This window comes from Sebastes umbrosus, chromosome 5 (genome assembly GCF_015220745.1).
Source record: "Sebastes umbrosus isolate fSebUmb1 chromosome 5, fSebUmb1.pri, whole genome shotgun sequence".
In the NCBI taxonomy this organism is placed as follows: Eukaryota; Metazoa; Chordata; class Actinopteri; order Perciformes; family Sebastidae; genus Sebastes; species Sebastes umbrosus.
Window position 1 is genome coordinate 14,883,925 of NC_051273.1, and position 21,135 is coordinate 14,905,059.

Genomic DNA, 21,135 nt, shown 5'->3' on the forward strand with positions numbered 1-21,135 from the left:
CAACTGAAGCCTCTCCCGTGTGTCAAGCGTGTAGGAGAACTATGGTGGCCAACGCGAAAACCCGAATGTCCCTCTCTAGAGCCAGAGTTTGGTTTGTCCGTTCTGGGCTACTGTAGAAACATGGAGGCCGGCTCCGTGAAGAGGACCTGCTGTATGTAGATATAAATGACTCATTCTAAAGTAACAAAAACAATTCTTATTTTCAGGTGATTATACACTGAAGAAAACAAACTTATTAATATTATGTTCCATTTCTGCCAATAGATCCTTCTAAATTTTACACATTGTTTACCTTTAAGGAGGTCAATATACTGTAATTACTATCAACATAACTCTTCTACACAGAGTTGGTCTTAAAATGTATTTATCCAGGATAGTTTTAGGAACACCTTGTTACACATATTCATACCTGGAAGCTGCCCAGTACAACCAGTCTATTCAGCAGCTCCACTAGAGCACGCTGGAGGTTAACGTGGTGGGAATGACGGAAACATATGTGCTCTTTCACTGTTCCCACTACAATGGAGTTACATTTTGGAAACCATAAAAGAATTAAGCCATTGAATCTAAAACAGCTGACTGCTGATGGACTCTAAATGACATCATCCTGCTATTAACTATAATGAATTCAGGATTTTTGTGGCGTTTTCCTTCTCTGTGATTGAACCTTGTAGTCTTCTGTCCCTCACGCAGTAAAAGCTCAGAATAGCAGGGTTTAGTGTCCCTCGACTCCAGATGAGCTGTGATGGGCTCTACCTCACTAATCCTGCACCGACCCACTTCTTAATAAAGGGCGAGTTCACCACATACAAGTCATAACAACAAGGCTGTCGACGGGCCTAAACAACACCAGATGAAAGAAATCCCACACATTCCACAGGTGAATATTCATGTTAAACTCCAAAGATAAAATGCATTGTGAAACTTTTTAGACACACGTTTTATTGTAGTAACATTGATAAAATTAGATTTAATGACCCTATACAAAGAAACACATCAGTGAGAAAGACAATATGAGATTATTGTGAATGTTTCTACTGGAGCTAAACAAATAATAAATGATCTAAGCAAAGACAAACTCTGTACAGTAAATACAGTTGGGTTGTTCTGCTAGTCAACATCATATACACACACACACACACATCGATCCAAACATACACAAAACTATGTACATGTGCTTTGCATGTGATTTTTTCCCCTCATAAAACAGAAAAAAAGGATTATAAAATCGATAAATATTGTCCCAAAGCGTTTTTTTTCTTTCAGTGCCTGAGCTCTCGGGTGGTTTCTTCTGATCTGGTTGCTGTTGCAGCAGGAACAGGGATATTATTGTACACGGCTGTAAAGGAAGGTCATAGGTCACACTTGCTGTTCTTCAAATTGTCAGGGGTTAGTGGATGTTAGGAGTACACTGACAGGTAGGACCAGAGAGGTGTGAGGAGGAGGAGGAGGAAGAGGAGGGTGGGAGTCTACGACAGGCCAGCTGCCCACAAATCCACCCCTGATTGGTTAAAAACAGAAGAAGCCCGTCCTCGCTGTGTGAGCAGCTGCGTCACAGGAAGACCCGCCTCAGGTCTCCAGGCGAGGTGATGGTGTTGCACTGAGGACACAACTTCTTTGCTCCCTAAAGAAAAGGAGAAACAAAATTAAACAAAAATTGTCTTTTATTAAACAATCTCTGATCACTTTACTTCATTTTGATGTGACTCATTAAATCACAAATGTGATGTTTTACCAGCGTTCGAAGCCAACACTCCTCACAGTGAACATGCCAGCACTGGATGGAGGTGAGAGGGGTCGTGTACGTGTCCTGCAGAGGGAAAACACAGGTGATGATTAATAATAATAAACCTTATTTATATAGCATGTTTCATAACATAAAATGCAGCTCAAAGTGTTTCACAAGAGACACAAATCAATAACATAGGTATTAAAAATAGGCTTTAAGGTATAAAACCATAAAACAAGTATGAGAAATATGAAATAAATATAGAATAATAACAATGATTTCAGAAAAAGGTGGAATTAATTAAAAGCAAGATCATAAAAATACGTTTTGAACAGAAGCTGCTTGTCTTTGTTATGGGATTTTGTTATAATAACAGAAGGCTGCTTCATCATACTGTTTGTATGTCATTTTTGGTACATTGAGGAAGCCAGCACTAGATCGGATTCATTGCATGTAGTACATAAAGCTGCCACTAGATGTCCATGTCAAACTATAATAAGAGCATTAAAAGATGTCCTATCAATTTTTATTGAAGCCTTTTTAACAACAGGAAAGGCCCATCTGGGGTGTTTAGTGATTTATTACACTATACTCTTTCAGTTTTAATACATGATAAAAAAAACATATTGTGTTAGCAATTATCTCCACAAGTTCAAATCAAAATGAGCAAGGTAAGTCCGTCACTTTAAAACCGTCAAAGTACGGAGTTAGCAACATTACTTTATTCATGAGTACAACTATCTGATTGAAGGTCGACTTGCACACAGCAGTGTTGTCTTCTCAAAAAATAATTAAACTGTGCTTTGACTCTATGATGTTATAGAGCTGTAAGTGTGCTTGTATTTGAACTACAACATAGATTTTTTGTTGTATAAAATAGGGCTGTAACTAATCATTATTTACATTAGAGATCAATCCTTATTTCTATTAATCAATTGCTCTATAAAATGCAAATAAAGTTGTGAAAATCATTCATCACAAGTTCTCAAAGGTCATCGATATATCTTCACATACTTCTACTACTTTTGGGATCAATCAACAGTGTAAAATTATATATTAATATTAATAACATAAATCAGAGGAAAGCAGCAAATCCTCACATGTCAGAATCTGGAGTGAGCAAACGTGGCATTTTTGATCAATAAATGATTAACTGATTGTTAAAATATTGTCTATTAATTAGCTGTAGATCAACTGTTGGATTAATTGACTAATAATTACAGCACTTGAGGAAACTAGTTTTGAAAAAAATCATATCTGTGTCAGAGCTTTTATACAGTACAGGGCTTGGGTGATATTATCTCGATATGCTATGAGACTAGATATCGTCTTCGATTTTGGATATTGTAATATCGCATAAGTGTCTTTTCGTGGTTTTAAGGCTGCATTACAGTAAAGTGATGTAGTTTTCTGAACTTAACAGACTGTTCTAGCTGTTCTATTATATTTATAATTAGTCATTATATCCACATTACTGGTGATTATTTATCAAAAATCTCATTGTGTAAGTATTTTGTAAAAGCACCAATGGTCAACCTACAATATCGTTGCAATATTGATATTGATGTATTTGTTCAAAAAATATTGTGATATTTAATTTTCTCCATATCGCCCAGCCCTACTACAGTACATCAATCTATGATGTAATACATAATACAGAATTGACAATTAATTCATTATAATTTCATGTCAACAAACAGAGTCACTTGAGATTATTAATTATATTAATTAAAGTGTTTCCCGTATTTTCAAAAAAGCAAAAACACATACAAATCAAAATATCATCATCAGCATCACATTTACAGTATATTCCATTGAAAAAGCATAACTGATATTATTGACTTATTGCCTAAAAACACAGGTCCCTGCAGGAACATCACCAGTTTCTGCATCACTGCGCTGTTATCTCTATTCTGTGTGTCCGCTCTGTTGATTTAATTCGGCCTCCTACTCACCATGCAGATGAGGCATTTAAATCTGTCTCCTTTAGACAACTGTTTCTCCAAATCCCGTATCCGAGCTTTAAGTGCATCCAGAGTTGTCAGCGTGGAATCCTCCGAGAGCCTGCACACACACACACACACACACACACACATGGACGGTAACAGGAGGGGAGATGGGAGGGTGCGTGAGTTAGGCAGACACTGGAGAGTCATTTATAAATCGAAGACAGATTAAATTATTCGCTGGCCAACATGGACACTGAGCATGAAATTTAGCAGCAATCACATTGCCTGCATTCGCTGTCTCATTTATCATAGGCCGAGTGTGTGTGTGTGTGTGTGTGTGTGAGGTGAGGGTGGGGGGGTTGAGGTGTCAGGGTCCTCACAGAGATAGACATACACATAGATACAATTACAAGAAACGTGCAAACATACTGTACGGTGAGGCCGACAGGCTACGATGCATTAAGTGTGATGAAATGTGTGTACGCGCCTGCTATGACCTTGATTGATGACATCATCACATTGCTATAGTATTGTGTATCAGGCTGGCGGGAGCAGGGGCAGGTAGTCTGAACTGATACGACACAGAGAGCCCGGCCGCCAAAATACACTTTACAGTGAGGGATGGAATCACTTCCTCAGCTCTGACTGTCTGATTCACACCTGCTTTTAACACCTGGGATTCACTACATATGACCTACCTTACTCTCACTCTCTTTGCATGACCCGTGTTTTTTTTTATTGATTTTTAACTTGATTTTAGTTCTGGAGCCCAAACCGTGTGAGTTTACACAAAAATAAAAACTTTATATGAGAATTATCACACAAAAAGACTTGAGCAGTATGTGCTGACAGATAAAGCAGACATCCAAACTGACTGACGACAAAGAGGAATAATTTACTCAAAGAACGGTATTGTGTGCAAGAACTTTATTAATTGGGAGAAGAAAATTCTGTTTATGTATTATTTATAATATCCCAGTCTGTTCTCATTCCCAGGACACAAGGCACCCCTTTAGCGTCTGTATGGCGCTAAAGTAACTACAATGTAAAATCATCCACGTCAATATAAAACGCTCAGAGAAAGTGTGGTGACTGTTGTAACACTTTCAATAAAACTGTACATCACAACCTGAAGTGTGTTCTACCCTTACATTGAGAATGTCTTTGAGATTATTAGCAGTGAGGATATCACAGAGAAACATGACTTAACCATGTTTGCTGTGAATTGTAAACTCTGAGTGATAAACTCACGTCTCTATCTCAGAGTTTTTGCAGGTTTTGGGGAGACCAGCGATGCTGCTGTCCACTTTCTCTCCACTGCTAGTAGATGGGCTCCCTGAGTGAACAGACAAATAAAAACAGATGAATAAGAGAAGCATCTACCTTTTTACAAAATTCATATTAATTTTTTTCCCTTATTCAATCATTTCATTCATTCAGAGTTTATTTAACTCACCATTGTTTGACCATTTGGAAAACTCTAGGCTTACTCTGGAGTCAGGCAACGTACTGCTGGAAAAATATAACAAAACAGTCATTTTAAAAGCCAAAAAACATAAAAGATTGAAAGGAAAAATCTCCTGTGATGAATGATAAGGAATAGATTAAATGATAATTTCCATATCTAATTGAACATCCACTGTGAATGATCAGGTGGGATACATACTTCACTGTTATCTCCTTGGAGCTTTCTCCTGAGCAGGGGATCACATCTGTCTCTGTGTATCTGAGAACAAAGGTCAGGAAACATCGAACAACACAAGGATAACAATAAGTAGGACACTTATCTTTATTTACAAATGTTGAAAAATGGTGATAGTTTGTCTAATAGTTAAGGAGTTTGTAAGCAAATAAAAATACATTAAATTTTGAATCCACAATCTTAATTAGTCACATCTTCTCTTCTAAGTTAAAGCCAACTTTTCAAGACAGCAATGTTCTCCACCCCTATGATTGTAGGGATGGTGAAGAAATAGATACAGCATAGTTTCACAATATTTTGCGTGTCAATATTGTATCAATACACGGACGTCAAATATCGATCTTTTATCATATAAACTATTAATTTGTGGGCGGGCTCAGTCTTAAAGCTAGAGTGAAGATACTGGTATCATATGAAACTAGAAAACCTATAGAATTTATTGGTACCCACCAATATCATGTTAGCTTGTCGGGAAGAATGATTGGACAAATAACGCTCCAAAGTTGCGCTAAATTTTGGCGAGGAAAAACTGTCATGGTCATTTTCAAAGGGGTCCCTTGACCTCTGACCTCGAGATATGTGAATGAAAACTCTGAGATGACCAGAGTGAAAACAGATGTTGACAAACTTCATAATTTGCAGTTGAAAAAAGGTAATAAATCACAATATATCGCAAAGTATCTTATCGTAATACTCAGCATATCGCAAAATGTTTAAAATCACAATAAGATCGTATCATGACTTAAGTGTTGTGATAATATCGAATCGTTGGGCCTCTGGTAATTCTTTGCCCGACATGATTGATTCCAAAATGTGGAAAGTTAGAGTTTCTTTCCTATTCTTCTCACTCCACTATGAACTCAAATACACAGTAAAGTTCAGTGTTGCTGCTGCTGCTGCTGTGTTACAGGATACTGCGCTCTGCCGTACTCCAGAGTGTCGTCTCCATCTACGTCCAGGTCTGCGTCACTGTCTCGACACTCTTTAGAAGTTGTGCTCACCAGCACTGCACCTGAGGAGACAGATTCACAAGAACAATCAAAACACATTGTGATGGTTGAAACAGCTGTGGTATGGAGTTGCTTGTAAAAAGTAGCAAGAAAGAAAGAGAGAGAGAGAGAGGGAGCGGGCCGTTCTTATTTCTGAGGTCACAATAAGGTGAATGTTATGCTTGTTGCCGTCAGTCAGCGTGTAACAAGTCTGCAGGTCAGAGCTTCTTTCTCGGGTAAAAGAAACCGTTACTTTCAATCTAACCTTCAAGGCATCCTGCTCCGCTGTAATCTGGACTGAAAAGTTCAGTGGTTTTTCAGCTGTCACTCAGTCACATCATTCACCCTCCACTGAGCAAGATCACACACGAGTACGTCGATGGCACGCACACACACTTACGACACGCACGCATTTATTCTTACCTTTAAACCCTCCCACTATAGACGACATCTGCATCCTTCTCCTCTCGTTCCACTCGTCCTGCAACGGCGCCAAGTCTGCTGAACCCTCCTAAAATACACACACACACAGAGAAACATAAAGTTATATCACTGTCTTGGTGAATATGTCCATATGCCTCCCGTAGCCTCCAGCTACGTATCTGCTTCTGTGTTGTCATAGCTGTGAACCAATGCCGGCGGTGTTTTCACATGGATACACTGCAGCGAGCTGACAGGGACCCTGATGCTACGTGAACAAAAGCAGTCAACAGTGGTGGGACTCGTCTACGATTACAATAAAAATGTCAAGGAAAGAAAGATTTTCATCTGTCTTCTTTGGAAAAAAAATATAAAACACACTCACCTGTCCATCTTCATGTTTCCTCCTCTTCAGCTTTCCGATCCTGACTGGGAACAGACAATGAGATGAAAGACAAAGATGAGATGAGATACTTTAAAAGCAGGTCACAGTGACTTTAGATGGTCCCTTTATGATTTTGAACTCTCAGATTGCACACAAACCTCCTTTATTCCTGACTGCAGATTGAATAAGGGGCCTGATCCCATGACATTTTGTGTCTTACAGTAAAATCCAAATATTTCCCATGTAGAAATGTGTATTCCTTCCTCAGTTTGTGATGGAGGTCACTCAGAGAAGAGTATATAGGAGGAAGGGTATTGTATTTTTTCTTTTGGCTCATCCTAAATTTATATATTTTATTTCAGTCTTCCTTTGCGATGTAGTTAATAGTTTTCATCAAAAACACAACTTTCACATGTAGCAGTCACCCATTTTCTGGGGATTGTGTCTTCCTAAACATATTTTTTTTCCACATTCATTTTGACTGACTCTTGAGGTAATTAGCAAATGATTCAGATCACGTGTTGTGCAGGGTGTGGGGGCCGGCTCCTGACTGATAGTTGGGAGCAGCTGGGTGCATTTTCCCCATTGGCCAATCACACTGCCATGAAAGTCCTGTCTCTGTCTCAGGGTTTTTATTAAGGCTTACACTGATGATACACATTAGAAGTGCCATTAAGATATTAAGGTTTAAATCTGGGTACACTATAAAACAAGTTGCACCACTTAACTGGAGCACTGTTGCAGTTTAAAGTTACACTATATTGCATTTTTTTTTTAAGTCAAGAAATTAAAAGAAAACATATTAACCCTGAAGAGGGCCTTGAAACATAAGGTTCAGCCCTGCTCACCACACAAATGAATTATTTTAATTTTTAACTTTTTTTTTATTAATTGCAAGATTTTTTTTTTTTTTTACGTGTTTATGTGATGAACACAAAAATGCCAGAAAAACATAATCTTCATGTTAATTTATACCACCGTGTGATCTTCTGAGCTCATATCTTTACTTCTGCCATTTAAGTTTTTATTAATTTTCACATTTTGACAATGTACACCAGTGATTCCCAATCAGGGGTAACATTTTAATTTGTTAAAAAACAATATAGTTGAGTTTAAGATGGAAATAAACATATACATAGCTAAACGTAATGGATGCCTTGTTGAAACTGTGGAAAGAAAACAATTTCAACCCCGACCTGTTCAATTAAATTTATTTTTATATAGCATCAAACCATAACAGAAGTTGTCTCGAGACGCTTTTCATATAGAGCAGGTCTAGACCATACTCTCTATACTCCTACTCTATAATTTAGAGACCCACAAGAGATTCTCATGAGCATGCACTTGGTGCGAGAGTGGCACCAAGCCCATTGAAAAAATTAAAATAAGAGACCTAAACACTGACAGGTTTCAGGATCATTATGTCTTATATACAAAAAATATTGCAACAATATCCACTTTTCTATGATAAGTAGTGTTAAATAATAACATCCACTTTAAAATGAACACACTTGGAACATGATGGGTGATGATACTTGAGCTCGTCCGACAGCAACAACATTCAAAAATTGTTTGAGCTTTTTTTAAAGGGGATATATCATGCTCATTTTCAGGTTCATACTTGTATTTTAGGTTTTTACTAGAACATATTTGCATGTTTTGGTGTTCAAAAAACACTTTATTTTTCTCATACTGTCCGTCTGAGTATACCCGTATTCACCCTTTGTCTGAAACGCTCCGTTTTAGTGCCTGTCTCTTTAAGACCCCCTCCTGAAAAAGCCCAGTCCGCTCTGATTGGCTTGCGAGAAAAATGGCGCACCTTTGCAAAGGTAGTTCTCAAGCCGTGGGCGAAATATTCTAATGAGCCTGCCTGTGACATAGGAAGGGGAGCCAAATCTCAATGGTTTGTTGAGTCACATATTTTCTAATCTAGACAGCCTACAAACAACTGACTGGGTTGTCTTATTTCACAGTTTGTGGGTTGGTAGGCACTCCAGATACTCAAATGTATGTGAACAAGCACTGAAAAAGTGAGTTTTTCGTGATGTATCCCCTTTAAAAAACTGTACAGTTTATACGTGGATCAGCCTGTAACAGAATCACAGAACAAGTCGACTACATTCACACACAGAACCTGCGGTGCAATTACACAAAAAGAGCCAGAAAACTCAGATGTGGACTTTATATAAGCGACAACTGCAGGTTTTTTCATCAGTGGATCCAAAACGTTCCTCCCATCCCCGTCCTGTCATCCCCCTCTCTCTCCTCTCTGATATAAAAGTTAACACGGCAGAACACCAACTGCACCTCCTCTCCCACTGTGACCTGACTGACTGCAGATTGCATAAGGGGACATTAAGTTTTAGGGCCCTCTAATTCCCGCTGGATGACAGTAGGGGGGACACACAGAGAGCTGGTGGCCGTGACCCGAGCGCCGCCATCCCAGCGGACATAATGAGGGTTAAAGAGACGGTCATAGATGAGGAAGAGCTCATCAAACAGAGAGAGGAGAGAGAGAGAGAGGTTGATTAATCAACAGAGGAGCCCCCTCCTCCACCTCCTCCTCCTCTCTTCTTCGTTTTCCTCTCTGACATGTATTTAGAAGCTCATTATGCTGTCCTGTTATAAGGCCCAATAAAGGCTAACAGACCTCGACAGCTCTGGCAGTTTGAAGAGTCAGCTAAGAGCTGGAGAATCTCAGCGTTAATAATAACAGCAGTAAGATGTCTGCAGTGTCAGCCGCAGCTTCTGTACGTCTACACGTCTTTATCAGTGCAGTGACTCTATTATATCACTTTTAAAATCGTTTGACTGTTGCAGACCATGTTGGAAAGGAAATAAAATGAAATAGTTGTTTTATTACTGTTTATTTATACTTTTATTAATCTTTTTTGGTACCACTTTCTAATAAGGCATCCTTGATAAAGCGTTTATAAGCTGTACGTAATGGCTTTATTACTGGTAGATTAGTTTTAAGCCATTAATAAGAATAGGTTTTGGGTTGCCAGGTTGTGAAAAATCCCATTACCTGGTGTTCATCCCTTTAAATTGTTCTTTATATCATCATGTGATGGTAACAACGTTTCATTAATGACATATTCAGTTTTAGAGCTGCAACGGTTAATCGATTAGTTGTCAACTATTAAATTAATCGCCAACTATTTTGATAATCGATTAATCGGTTTGAGTGATTTTTTTAAGAAAAAAAAGTTTAATTTCTCTGATTACAGCTTCTTAAATGTGAATATTTTCTGGTTTCTTTACTCCTCTATGACAGTAAACTGAATATCTTTGAGTTGTGGACAAAACAAGACATTTGAGGACGTCATCTTGGGCTTTGGGAAACAATAATCAACATTTTTCTAGACCAAACAACTGATCGATTAATCGAGAAAATAATCAACAGATTACTTGACAATGAAAGTAATCCTTAGTTGCAGACTAACTTTTATAACTGCAAGTTGGTAAAAGCAAGTGTCATTTTGGAGATACATGGTTTTCATTGGACAGTGGCAATTAGTAAATAATTTATTAACCATTGATAAAACCATTTGTTATAGCTTATAAGCTCTTTATTAGAAAGTCATAACCTTTTTTTTTAAACGTGATGGTGATAATAAAAGTGCTTCTCGGTGCATCTTACCAGCTTGTGTGCAGTCTAGGTGGGCTCCTGCGCTGTGGGGGCGTAATGGGGCGGATTTGACGTAGCACCTGCACCAGCAGAGGTCATCGACTGTTAACATATCAAGAGGTCAAAGTTGAAAGGTTAATAGCTCCTCTGCTCGTGTGGGCGCTAGGCCGGCGTGAGATGGTGTGGGAAAAAAAGGGTGATATCTGAACGACTGGTGAGGGGTGAGGGGACGTAACACATAACTGGTCGCATCAGGGTGAACAAAAGAAACTAGAATGTTTTTAAAAAACTGACTCCTTACTTAAAAAAAAAATCAATGCCATTTAAAACAGCTGACCTGATACAGTCTACTGTACTGAACAGCAATGAAGCACAACATTTAGTCCACTCTGCATGCATCGACGTACCATTTAGTCTTGTGTGTCTGTTGGCTCGCACACGGAGAAACGTCTGCAACACACAGAAAGGACGACATCAGAAGGTTTCATATTTTTAAGTAGGATTTAAACAATATCTTTCATTCACATTTCTACTGGAATAAATGAACAGCAGCACAGTCGATACCAGTACAATATCAACACATTGGATGTCTTCATTTCTTGTGCTTGTCATGGATAACACTTGTTTGTCACCTTTATTAGAGAGCAAAGATGGCCTTATTCGAGAGCCTTAAAGAGGACCTATTATGCTTTTGTGCTTTTTCCCTTTCCTTTAGTGTGTTATGTAGTTTTTTTGTGCATGTAAAAGGTCTGCAAAATTACAAAGCCCAAAGTCCATGCCAAAGGGTGTTACTCTCCCCCACAGAAACACTGCTCCTGAACTGCCTGAAACTCCTCGCTTGAAGTCCTGCTTTTTCTTCCGTAATGTGGTGATGTCATCAAGTAACACATTCGCACTTTTGTGGAATTTTTCCTTATCGAGAATTTATAAAGCACTTCGAAACAAACTTGTGTTTTTAAGCTATATAAATGAAATTGACTTGACTCCTGATGAACCTATTAGCCCTTTTAAGTGACGTGTTGAGTGTTAGCGGCGTATTTGATCAACTCCAGACCATAAAACGGGTGAGTCACCGGCACCACAACAGGAAAAAAAACAGTTTTTATGATACTACTAGTTAACCAGTTCTCTTATAATGCACTAATCAGAAGTATCAGTACACATGTTTGGAAGTGACGCATATAAAATTCAGGGAAAACTCTTTAAAGATTTCACACAGTAACCGTAACATTCACTCAGTAATTACAAGCAGTATGAACCTGACAAATAACATAAATAACATATTACAGTTTATTGTATTCCATTCCTACAGTTTAACAAATAAGTTTCTGTACATCTTTAGAGGAAGAAGGTGGATTTATACATTTTTACTTAAATCTAAGCTCCTTTTTGACAATTGTTTTCAATTATGTAGTGCCATGCACCCCTACTGTGTGGCTCCTTCATGATTTGTCCTTACTAAATCTATCACAACATCAAAAACAAAAACAAAATCTTATTGGTTATCTATTATCTTGATGTCAGTATGGAACTTTCCGTAGCTAGGATGCATGGTGCTAAAGAGAAAACTATCTTATCTGGACTGGAGCCTTAAGTAAAATCCAAGAATTTATGTAACTTTACTTTATCATAACACATCCCAGAGTGTATTACATGGATATCTATTTGGGGGTGGGAGTCACCATTATTATTATTATTTTTTTTATTAATTCATTAATTTATTTTCATTATTAGTTATAATTTTATTATTAATTTTTTCAATTATAGTTTTGTTTTGAATTATGTAATTTTCTTTGTTAATAATTTCCAATGCATATCTTTAAGACCAATAAAATATTTTATCACAAAAAAAAGAAAGAATTTGAGCTCCATTGAAAATGTGTACAATCATGTCACTGTAAATGTGAACCTCCTGATAATCTGATACTGGTTTAGTTCTTTTTTTAACCTCACCTGGTACCGGTCGGAGTGGGCGTCCTCAGATGTTCGAGGGGGCGAGGTGGGAGAACCTCCTTCACGCTTGATATGAAGAGAGAGCGACAGAGACTGGACAGAGAAAAGGAGAAAGAAGAGAGAGTCAAAGGAAGGATCATTTACAGCTGCTGTGTTCTCTTTAAACTTTAAACGAGGGTATCAACCGTTTACCTTCGGCGTCCTGATGAGGTGGTTGTGCTGCACTGGAGTGACACTGCAGAGACAAGAGAGGCAAATAATACAGATAATATAATATACAAAATATACAAACACAATATTGTCTCTTAAATGTCATCTCGTAAATACGCTCGGCTTTTATCTTGTCTGAATTTGTGTCTGAGTTCGTGTGTAACCTCATTTTACTCTTTCTCACTTTATGTCTATCACACAGATACTGTACACACACACACACACGCACGCACACACACACACACACACACACACACATAGTGTCCCCGTGGGCCAAGTTCAATTTGAAACCATTACTGTCCACGGAGCGGTCGTTAAGCAGATTTGGAGTGTAATGTCTTTATTGGAGGAATCATTCTTCTGGTCTAAGCAGCAGGTAATGTGTGTGTGTGTCTGTATGTGTGTGTGTGTGTTTTAGACTGTGCGTGTGTGTGTGTGTGTGTAGGGCTCAAAGCAACCATTAGCAGGGCATTATCCACCCGCTGTGTGATTGGTCGCCTCGAGGCCGGAGGCTGTAATATGAAATATGTAGGGAACAATGAGGGAGCTTGTAAACACTGCACGCAGGTGACAGAGAAGACAGGAGATACCACTTGAAGGGGAGGAAGGATTGGGGTGGGGAGGGGGTGTCCCTCTGGCTACAAAATCTGTCAATGTTTATTATCACCTGAAAGCTGAACAGAAATAAGTCTGGGATGCAAAACAGGAATAAAATGACAAATGGATAAATGGAAGAAGAAAAAAGAAAATGGTTTGAGGGAGGACATGAAGACGTGATCCTCGACGGTAGCGTGAGGAGATTTCTGGATAAAACCACTTGGTGGCATGATGTTAAATAAGGATGTGAATGGAGTGAAATCAGATCCTGATACCTGATTTGTATCTGGGCCAGCTTGGTCAGCTCCTGCTCCATGTGTTCCTGCAGCTCTCCTGGTCGCAGAATGGCCTGGCAGACTGGACACACTGGGGCCTGAGCGTCATAGAGAGCCTTCACTTTGCCTGGAGAATAAGGAGAGTGAGACGATTAAAAGAGGTGTCACAGAAAAAACGGTATCATGACTTTTTCATGTTGGCTTGTAGGGATGTAAGAAAATATTGATAATGTTGAGTATCACAATGTTTTGTGATACTGTATTGATTCTCAAAAACATTTTCAATTAATAGTGTATATGCAAAGATTAACTCAGTCAATACTTTATTCATTTGCAAAGAGATGTGCCCTCTCAGTGTATGTGTCCTCTTGAAGTAGTAGATCACACTGTTCTGATTGCATAAAATCATGATACGTATCGTATCACCAGATTCTTGCCAATACGCAGCCCTACTGGCTTGGTGTTTGAGGCTATGAAAAGATGTTCTGTGATACAGAGAATATAACAGTTTATGTGGTGAATAATCTTTTATTCAGTACTCATTAGATGTTTCCCTTTTTTACATATAGCCTTTACTTTGACTTTAATTCCTAAAAAAAATGCTTCACTGTGCATACCTGCAGACATTTACACTGATGAAGAACAAAAAAAAAATCATAAAAAACATCAGATTTGTGCATCACAATGAACAGAAGTTAAAATGGAACATAATATTAATGACTATGTTTTCATTAGTGTATAATCAGCTGAAACTAAGAATCGTTGTGTTTTCGTTAGCTTAGAATGAGCCCTTCATATCTACATAGGGAGCGGGTCCTCTTCACGAAGTCCGCTATGTTGCTCCGCCATGTTGCTACAGTAGCCCAGAACGGACAAACCAAACACTGGCTCTAGAGAGAGGCTTTCACGTTTTTAGGTTACCTGAAGGCCACCGTAGTTCTCCGACACGCTTGTAAAACTTCAATAATGCGATCTGCAGAGTGCAAAACCGTGGTACCGCCAACCGCCGTCTGACTTCTGTTGCTCCTAAAGTAGTGTTAGTATGGTGAGGATGGCCTCTGAGCGAGGTGAACGGTGTCATCACAGTTTTGCACTCACGTTACTGCAGTCTTGGAAAGGGAGGAGTGAGCGGAGGGGTACTCAGTTGGTTGCAATCTGCAACCACACTATTAGATGCCACCAAAACCTACACACTGTTCCTTTAAGTTACTTTTTTGTATTACATTTTAGGGTATTTTGCCTCCATTAGATAGCAGTAAGTATTCAACAAAGGCCTCAAGCTGGACTCAAACTAACTGGGGATGTTGCCACTAGACCACCGTAACACTTCGGCTCATTTAGCTCATAGTTAGGTTTTAGTAGTTGAGAACTGCCTTCACCGTGTGTGTTTGTGTGTGTGTTCAGTAGACCTATCTGTGGCAGTGAGAGTAAAATAAGGTTACACACACACATAAACACACAGACAGACTGCTATGGCCCCCTGCTGTCAGTGTGTTGACATCATAGGCTGTCAATAGGAACATTACCCAGGAGGGCCACTCGGCCCATTGGGCCCCACTGATGGATTACTGCCATAAGCAGCCAGCTGGGAGCCTGAGGAGCTCTACTATATCAAGATTTTACCTAGTAGATGAGGTGATTTACTCCTGAAAGCCATCAATCACACACGGAGAGAGCTAGTAGGCAAGATGCACCTAATTTCCCATCTCTGCACAGTCAAGGGAAAACAAATGACGGGGCTGGCAATCACAATTTTACACGTTTTAATACAGAACATTACAAACAGATTAGTATTTTTGACAGTTTCCTCCTCAGTGTGGAGCCCGGTGGACTGAACTTCCTTCAGGAGCTTATTACCCAAACACTGGACCAACACTTTCCCCTAGCTCCACTCCAAATGACCAGCGACATGACAAGCTCAGACGCCGATGTCTGTCGGCAAGTGCCGTCCCCTGACATCAGTTGAGCTATGAGCCCCCGTAATGAGGAACCAAATAGGACAAAATGGCCTCTAAATAAAACATGGGGTGGAAAATAGAAAGCGGAGTCAGGTGTCCTTGGGAGAGTGACAGCTCTCCTGGTTTCACCCCTCTCTCTCGCTCTCTCTCGCCTTTTTTGCATCCCCTCGCGGAAGCCTAAATGACTTTTCCCGACACGCATCGAACATTCCCGGGCTTTCTGCGCTCTGCCGCCCGGAACATGCAGGCATCAGTAAACAATGAAATCTCTGGGCTGAAATTGAATTTATAACCACATTACCTGCACAGATAACGTCTCTGAATGGCGCCGCGATAAGAGCAATGGGATTTGATTTTCAGGTGTTTTATTGGTCCACTTTTTGGATAAGCTCCCCTCCCCTCCGCCTCCGACTACAGCCTCCCCCTCCCCACCCTTCACCTCTGCTCCACACAAACATCAGATTTAATTATGTGGGAGCATGTTTGGATGTATGGATGAGTGTGTGTGTGTGCATGCTTTTGCTGAGCTTGTGCTGCGCTCTCATAAGTGACAGTCGTTGGTTCATGACCACCTTTTTACACGTCTCCATCCCCCCCGCTGCCCTCCGCCCCCGCCCACATAAACCCTGTCAGTATCAGTCAGCCTCAGCCCCTCTTCAGCCTGGGGGGTCTCAGACACACAACAGGGGGCTGTAAAACCTGCCTGTGGGGCTTGTTAACTGTTCCCTCACTACGGCAACTGGCTCGGATGGATTGGCGCTCTCTTGCCGGGCTGTGCTGAGTTTGACTGGCTCATCTCCTAATGGATTCACTGTCTCTGTGTCTCTGATTGTTTCCTTTTTCTGTCTTTGTGTCTCGCCAGTTCAAGACCTCCTTTCCTGGATGTCTAGCCGTTGTCCAGCTGCCATTTGCTCTCTTCACTTCACTTTACTGTTCCCACTTGGGAGGATGCCTCTTTGGCCATATTCAAGTCTTGCTCCGATGAAAGGCATAATCTCATTTTTATCCCTATTTAAACTATTTTCACAATAAAATAAAAGCACGACTGTAGACTTGAATGGAAAACCTAAAACAAATGGATTGTCATGGAAAATAAATCAGTTAAAAAAAGCATATTTTCAGGAAGGAATCACACACATGAGCCTCAATTCAATCTCTTATCTCCCCGTGGATTTGAAGAGAACACACCCCTGGGGCGAATAACCCATTAGAGCGCTGCGATATGTCTGCGCCCCGTCTCCACTATCAAGAGCATCACGAGATAGTAAAGTTCATGTTTTTGAAAACAAACAAGATATCGGCGTCCTCCTCGTCCCCGTTGATGTGATTGATGGTCAAATCCAGTTTCTGTTGTTCTGCGTCAAGACTGTCCCGCGTTCAGTGTTCGCCACTGCAACAGAGAGATCAGAATCCCGCTGACAAATCCTTAAAGCGCCGAGTCCCCCCGAGGGCTTGGGTAATGGCCGATGCCAGCGCCCATATGACGGCTGCCAGTTCTGCTGATGCAGACGGAGCGGAGATGCCTAACGTGACCTTTAGTGAATGCCACATCACATCAGGCCTGGATGTCACCCGCTGACATTATGCTGGGGCATGAAAAGGCTGTTCTGCAGGGGAGACATGGTGACGAACGTCCCCCCGGTGACAAACCTGTGGACGTGGTATAATTATGATTGACGTGAGGAGGATTGGACGGCTTTGAATGGCAGGGGACGTATGCGAGCGAGCGTCCAGGGGAGGATGTGGAGGATGTGGAGCTCGTTTTGCGCCGGCTGGCTGGCTCTGTTTTTCTCTCTGTGTTCACTGGCGATAAAGTGCTGAGACAACTCACTCCAACTGGCATCATTATCCCAATCATCAAACAATTCTCTAAGCACATCAGAAATCCCTCTATAAAGTCGTAACAAGCACAGACTCTATATAACCAGTAGGCATGTAGAGATTGGCGGGGGGAGTGAAGTTAACGCTTGGCGGCTAACACTGCAGCGGTGGGTTGTGGAGGCAGGTCCTTGGCACACTTTCAGAGGAGATGGAGGGCTATAAAAGCCATTGGCTCCTGCCACACCTGTACCCCACCCTATCCCGCGGCCTGCTTCCTATTTAAAAGCATCACATGCAGGATATTAGTCAGGCTTTTTTGCCGTCTGTGAGGTAGAACTAACCTCTGAAGCGGAGGGGGGAGAGGGGAAAGTATGCAGGCCGCCGTTTGTTTTTTATTGGGGAAATAATGGCCTATTGAGAGGTTGGGTATTTAATGAGCAACATAATAGGCCCTGTAGTAACACATCTGCTATGAGCAGAGTCATTTCCTCAGCTTTCAAAGGGCTGCTGCTCCAGCCTTTGAAACAGCAAGTTTAGCTGCCTTTGACTTACTTCTAGATATCTGCTTTTTATTAATTGCAGAATTGCTACACCGGTAATACACAAAACGCAAATGTGCTGCTCGGATCCGTGTTCAGTCCTAACGATGAAGGCACACTCCCTCTCCTGGCTTGACCTCAAATCTCTCACTGTCCGATCTAATTCCAGCATCCTTCAAAAATATCCCTTCTACTCTGCAATCAATTGTGTTTAATGTATTAAAGACACTCACCACAACCACCGCAACCTTTGGCCCTTGCACAAATCAATGCCTCGTTAGACCACTAATGATCATTCATTGACTAATAAGATCTGTATCAACCTCTTGTAGAACATTGATTGGCCTTTGGCCTCTGTAGTGCTCTGTGCATTATGTGGACAACGGGAGACGGCAGCTGTAAGTCCCGAGGAGTCAGATGATGAAAAAGCTCCTGGTGGGAACGGACAGGAATCCTAAACCCCAAATAGACTCATTCTGAAGCACCTCAGGCCAAAGCCCTTTTCTTCTGCCCTACAGATCAATGGACATAACCTCTCTGACCACGGGTCAATCAGCGCACAAACCCCCAATTCCTCTCTCTCTCTCATCTTCTCCATTAGTCACTACAATTGTTCCATCGGGTGCGGGCGTGGCTCAGCATGTGTGCGTCCAATCATCTCGTTGATGGAGAGTCGACTGGGTAGCTGCGCGACTGTGTCCCTGTGACCATATTTCCCTTCTCAGGACCTGAGGGCAAAGATCGAACCCTGCTGCCTCCGCTTCGCTCCAACCAATCAATCTGGCCCTCATTGAGATGCATGGCTCAATGATCTTTGATAGTGACTTACAGATTGGAGAGAGGGAGTGGAAGTCAGGGGGGAAAGTTAGGACTGTCCTTGGGTATTTGCGGTGATATGAGGCTACTTACGAGGCAGTTCATGGGGGAATAGCTGCAGGTCTATTAGATGCGTTTTGTTCTGAAATATCTGAATAACATCAAGGCTGATGATTCATGGTGGGGGCAGAGCTTATAAAAGCCAATTAAGCTCTTTTTAAAAAAAAAAAGTGCAACATTAATGAACACTAGAGGTCTTCACAGGTCCACTTGGTTCCGTAACTGAGGCCCAACCCAAGATCTGAGTTGGATGTGGTCCAAGCCTGATTGGGTCAGGTAGCGTCCCAATCCAGGCTGTTCTCATACACCGTTCGTAGCTATACGTACAAAAAGTAAATGCACTGTAATTCGTATACAGCCCACAAAATCAATTCGTATGTAATCCACGTAATTGTGAACCAGGACGTAAAAAGAGCACAAATTGCGCGTAAGAAGGAGGTTGGGGTGGGTTAAAAAACACCAGACTTTCACCCAGGAGACCACTATTCGTGTCCCAGAAGTTAACGTTGATTTATTTGGCATGTAACTTACGTACTTTAGTTACGCCACTTCCGAAATCTTTTCCTAAACCTAACTACGTAGTTTTTGTCATGGAACTTCAGTACTTAAGTTACGCCATTTCCGGTACGGCGTAACTTAACCATGATCTTTTCCTAAACCTAACCAAGTTCTTTCCTGTGAAGATGAAAATTTATTTTGAAAAGACTAGAGAGGAAATTGACGCTGGACATTCGTAGGATAACTCACAAAAAATGAGGAATAACTTTTGGTAAAATATCACATGAAGCGTTGTATGAGAATACGTTGCCCAATTTATTGTTGCGGGTTTGGGATCTTTGTTTCAAAATGTCGACTACTTGAGTGGATCCGAGCAAACTCGCTATCAGCAGAGGTGACATGGTGGGTGTGAACTTTGGAAAAATAGGAAAAACGTCCAACATGAGGAAGAAGAAAAGAAGCACTGGTATAAGGAGGTAAACGTCTTTTATGCAAATCATTGACAAAGATGTAAAAGCTGTTCTCTCTCTATTATGGTCGGTTCAAGTCCTGTTTGGGCATTGTGGATCCGGTCTAATTCTTGGGTCCTGGTTCTGACTGTCCTCTGGTTGCTTTGGGATATGGTCTCTTGTTTAAAAAAAAATGGTTTAGGGTTAGTTTTCACAGGTTTGTTTTGAATCAGGTCCCAAGTCATAGACCCAAATCAAGGACCTCTACCTGCATGTCTTCCCCCTTTTCTCTCTCCTCATCTATACTGTCATCTATCAAATGTCAGCAGTTATGATCCTCCAAAAGTTGAGACGTAATCGAGCTCATACTCTGGGCCATGCCAAATGCTAAATCCAGACTTTGACATCCGTTTGCTGACTGCTGTCTGTCAAAGTCAGAGCAGTGGCGGTGGATCAAGAAGCGGCTGACGGCGGACAGCGAAGGAGATGTTCACCGGTGGCCTGTCACTCACTCTGATGCCATCAACCTGCACTCGCTAGACAGACGGAAATACACAGAGATCCAACTCTGTCGCACTATATCACACTATCACGACCTGAACCTCTCTCAACACACTTCAGGCAATCAATTCACATAATCGGTTGAACTTGAGTTAATTTTTACCAGGTTTTTCCTCAGTGACATTTTACATTTTCATCCAGTTTTACGGATTATAAAGTCTTGTATGGTTTTAAAAAATCGACCGCTCTTGGAGTTTGTAAACACTTTTAAACCAAAAAGTAGCGATCAAGCTGAAAAACACAAAGGGTGCTTCTGTAAGCTCCTGAAAAGTTGCCATTGTGCAGACAATGGCGACATCAACGCCCTGCTTGTTAACATTTTTAGCAGCCATTAAACCAATTGGCACAAAACACTGCCAGAGATTGTTGGGTTTCAATGAGTGCCTTCCTCTGGAAGTAAGTAACACATTAACTCATGTGTGAGCCTGCTGTGAGCTTTTACACATTTCATGTACTGGTGTGATTGCTGCAATATATTTTTTCTTTTCTTTTTGTGTATGTGTGTGCGTGTTGAAGCATGTTGATTCAAATCTATACATTACTCCTGTCATGATCGTCTCAACCACTCTTTGTTCGTGTGTGTGTGAGAGAGA

General features: G+C 40.8%; 1 protein-coding gene across 2 annotated transcripts in view; it reads right to left on the reverse strand.

Moving 5' to 3' along the window:
* Positions 1-1,188: 1,188 nt before the first annotated feature.
* rnf220b (ring finger protein 220b) overlaps positions 1,189-21,135 on the reverse strand; it is a 35,688-nt gene continuing 15,741 nt past the window's right edge. The window contains exons 3-16 of one of the 2 annotated variants that reach the window (XM_037769081.1): positions 13,841-13,967; positions 12,951-12,993; positions 12,759-12,851; positions 11,213-11,255; positions 10,818-10,907; positions 7,175-7,218; positions 6,793-6,880; positions 6,296-6,392; positions 5,345-5,404; positions 5,135-5,190; positions 4,930-5,014; positions 3,685-3,793; positions 1,736-1,810; positions 1,189-1,624 (exon numbers count right to left, since the gene is read on the reverse strand). In XM_037769081.1, coding sequence (XP_037625009.1) covers positions 1,553-1,624; positions 1,736-1,810; positions 3,685-3,793; positions 4,930-5,014; positions 5,135-5,190; positions 5,345-5,404; positions 6,296-6,392; positions 6,793-6,880; positions 7,175-7,218; positions 10,818-10,907; positions 11,213-11,255; positions 12,759-12,851; positions 12,951-12,993; positions 13,841-13,967 — 1,082 coding nt within the window. In that variant the 3' untranslated portion in view covers positions 1,189-1,552. The remainder of the gene's footprint in view (positions 1,625-1,735; positions 1,811-3,684; positions 3,794-4,929; positions 5,015-5,134; positions 5,191-5,344; positions 5,405-6,295; positions 6,393-6,792; positions 6,881-7,174; positions 7,219-10,817; positions 10,908-11,212; positions 11,256-12,758; positions 12,852-12,950; positions 12,994-13,840; positions 13,968-21,135) is intronic. The other variant, XM_037769082.1, reaches the window with a different exon arrangement.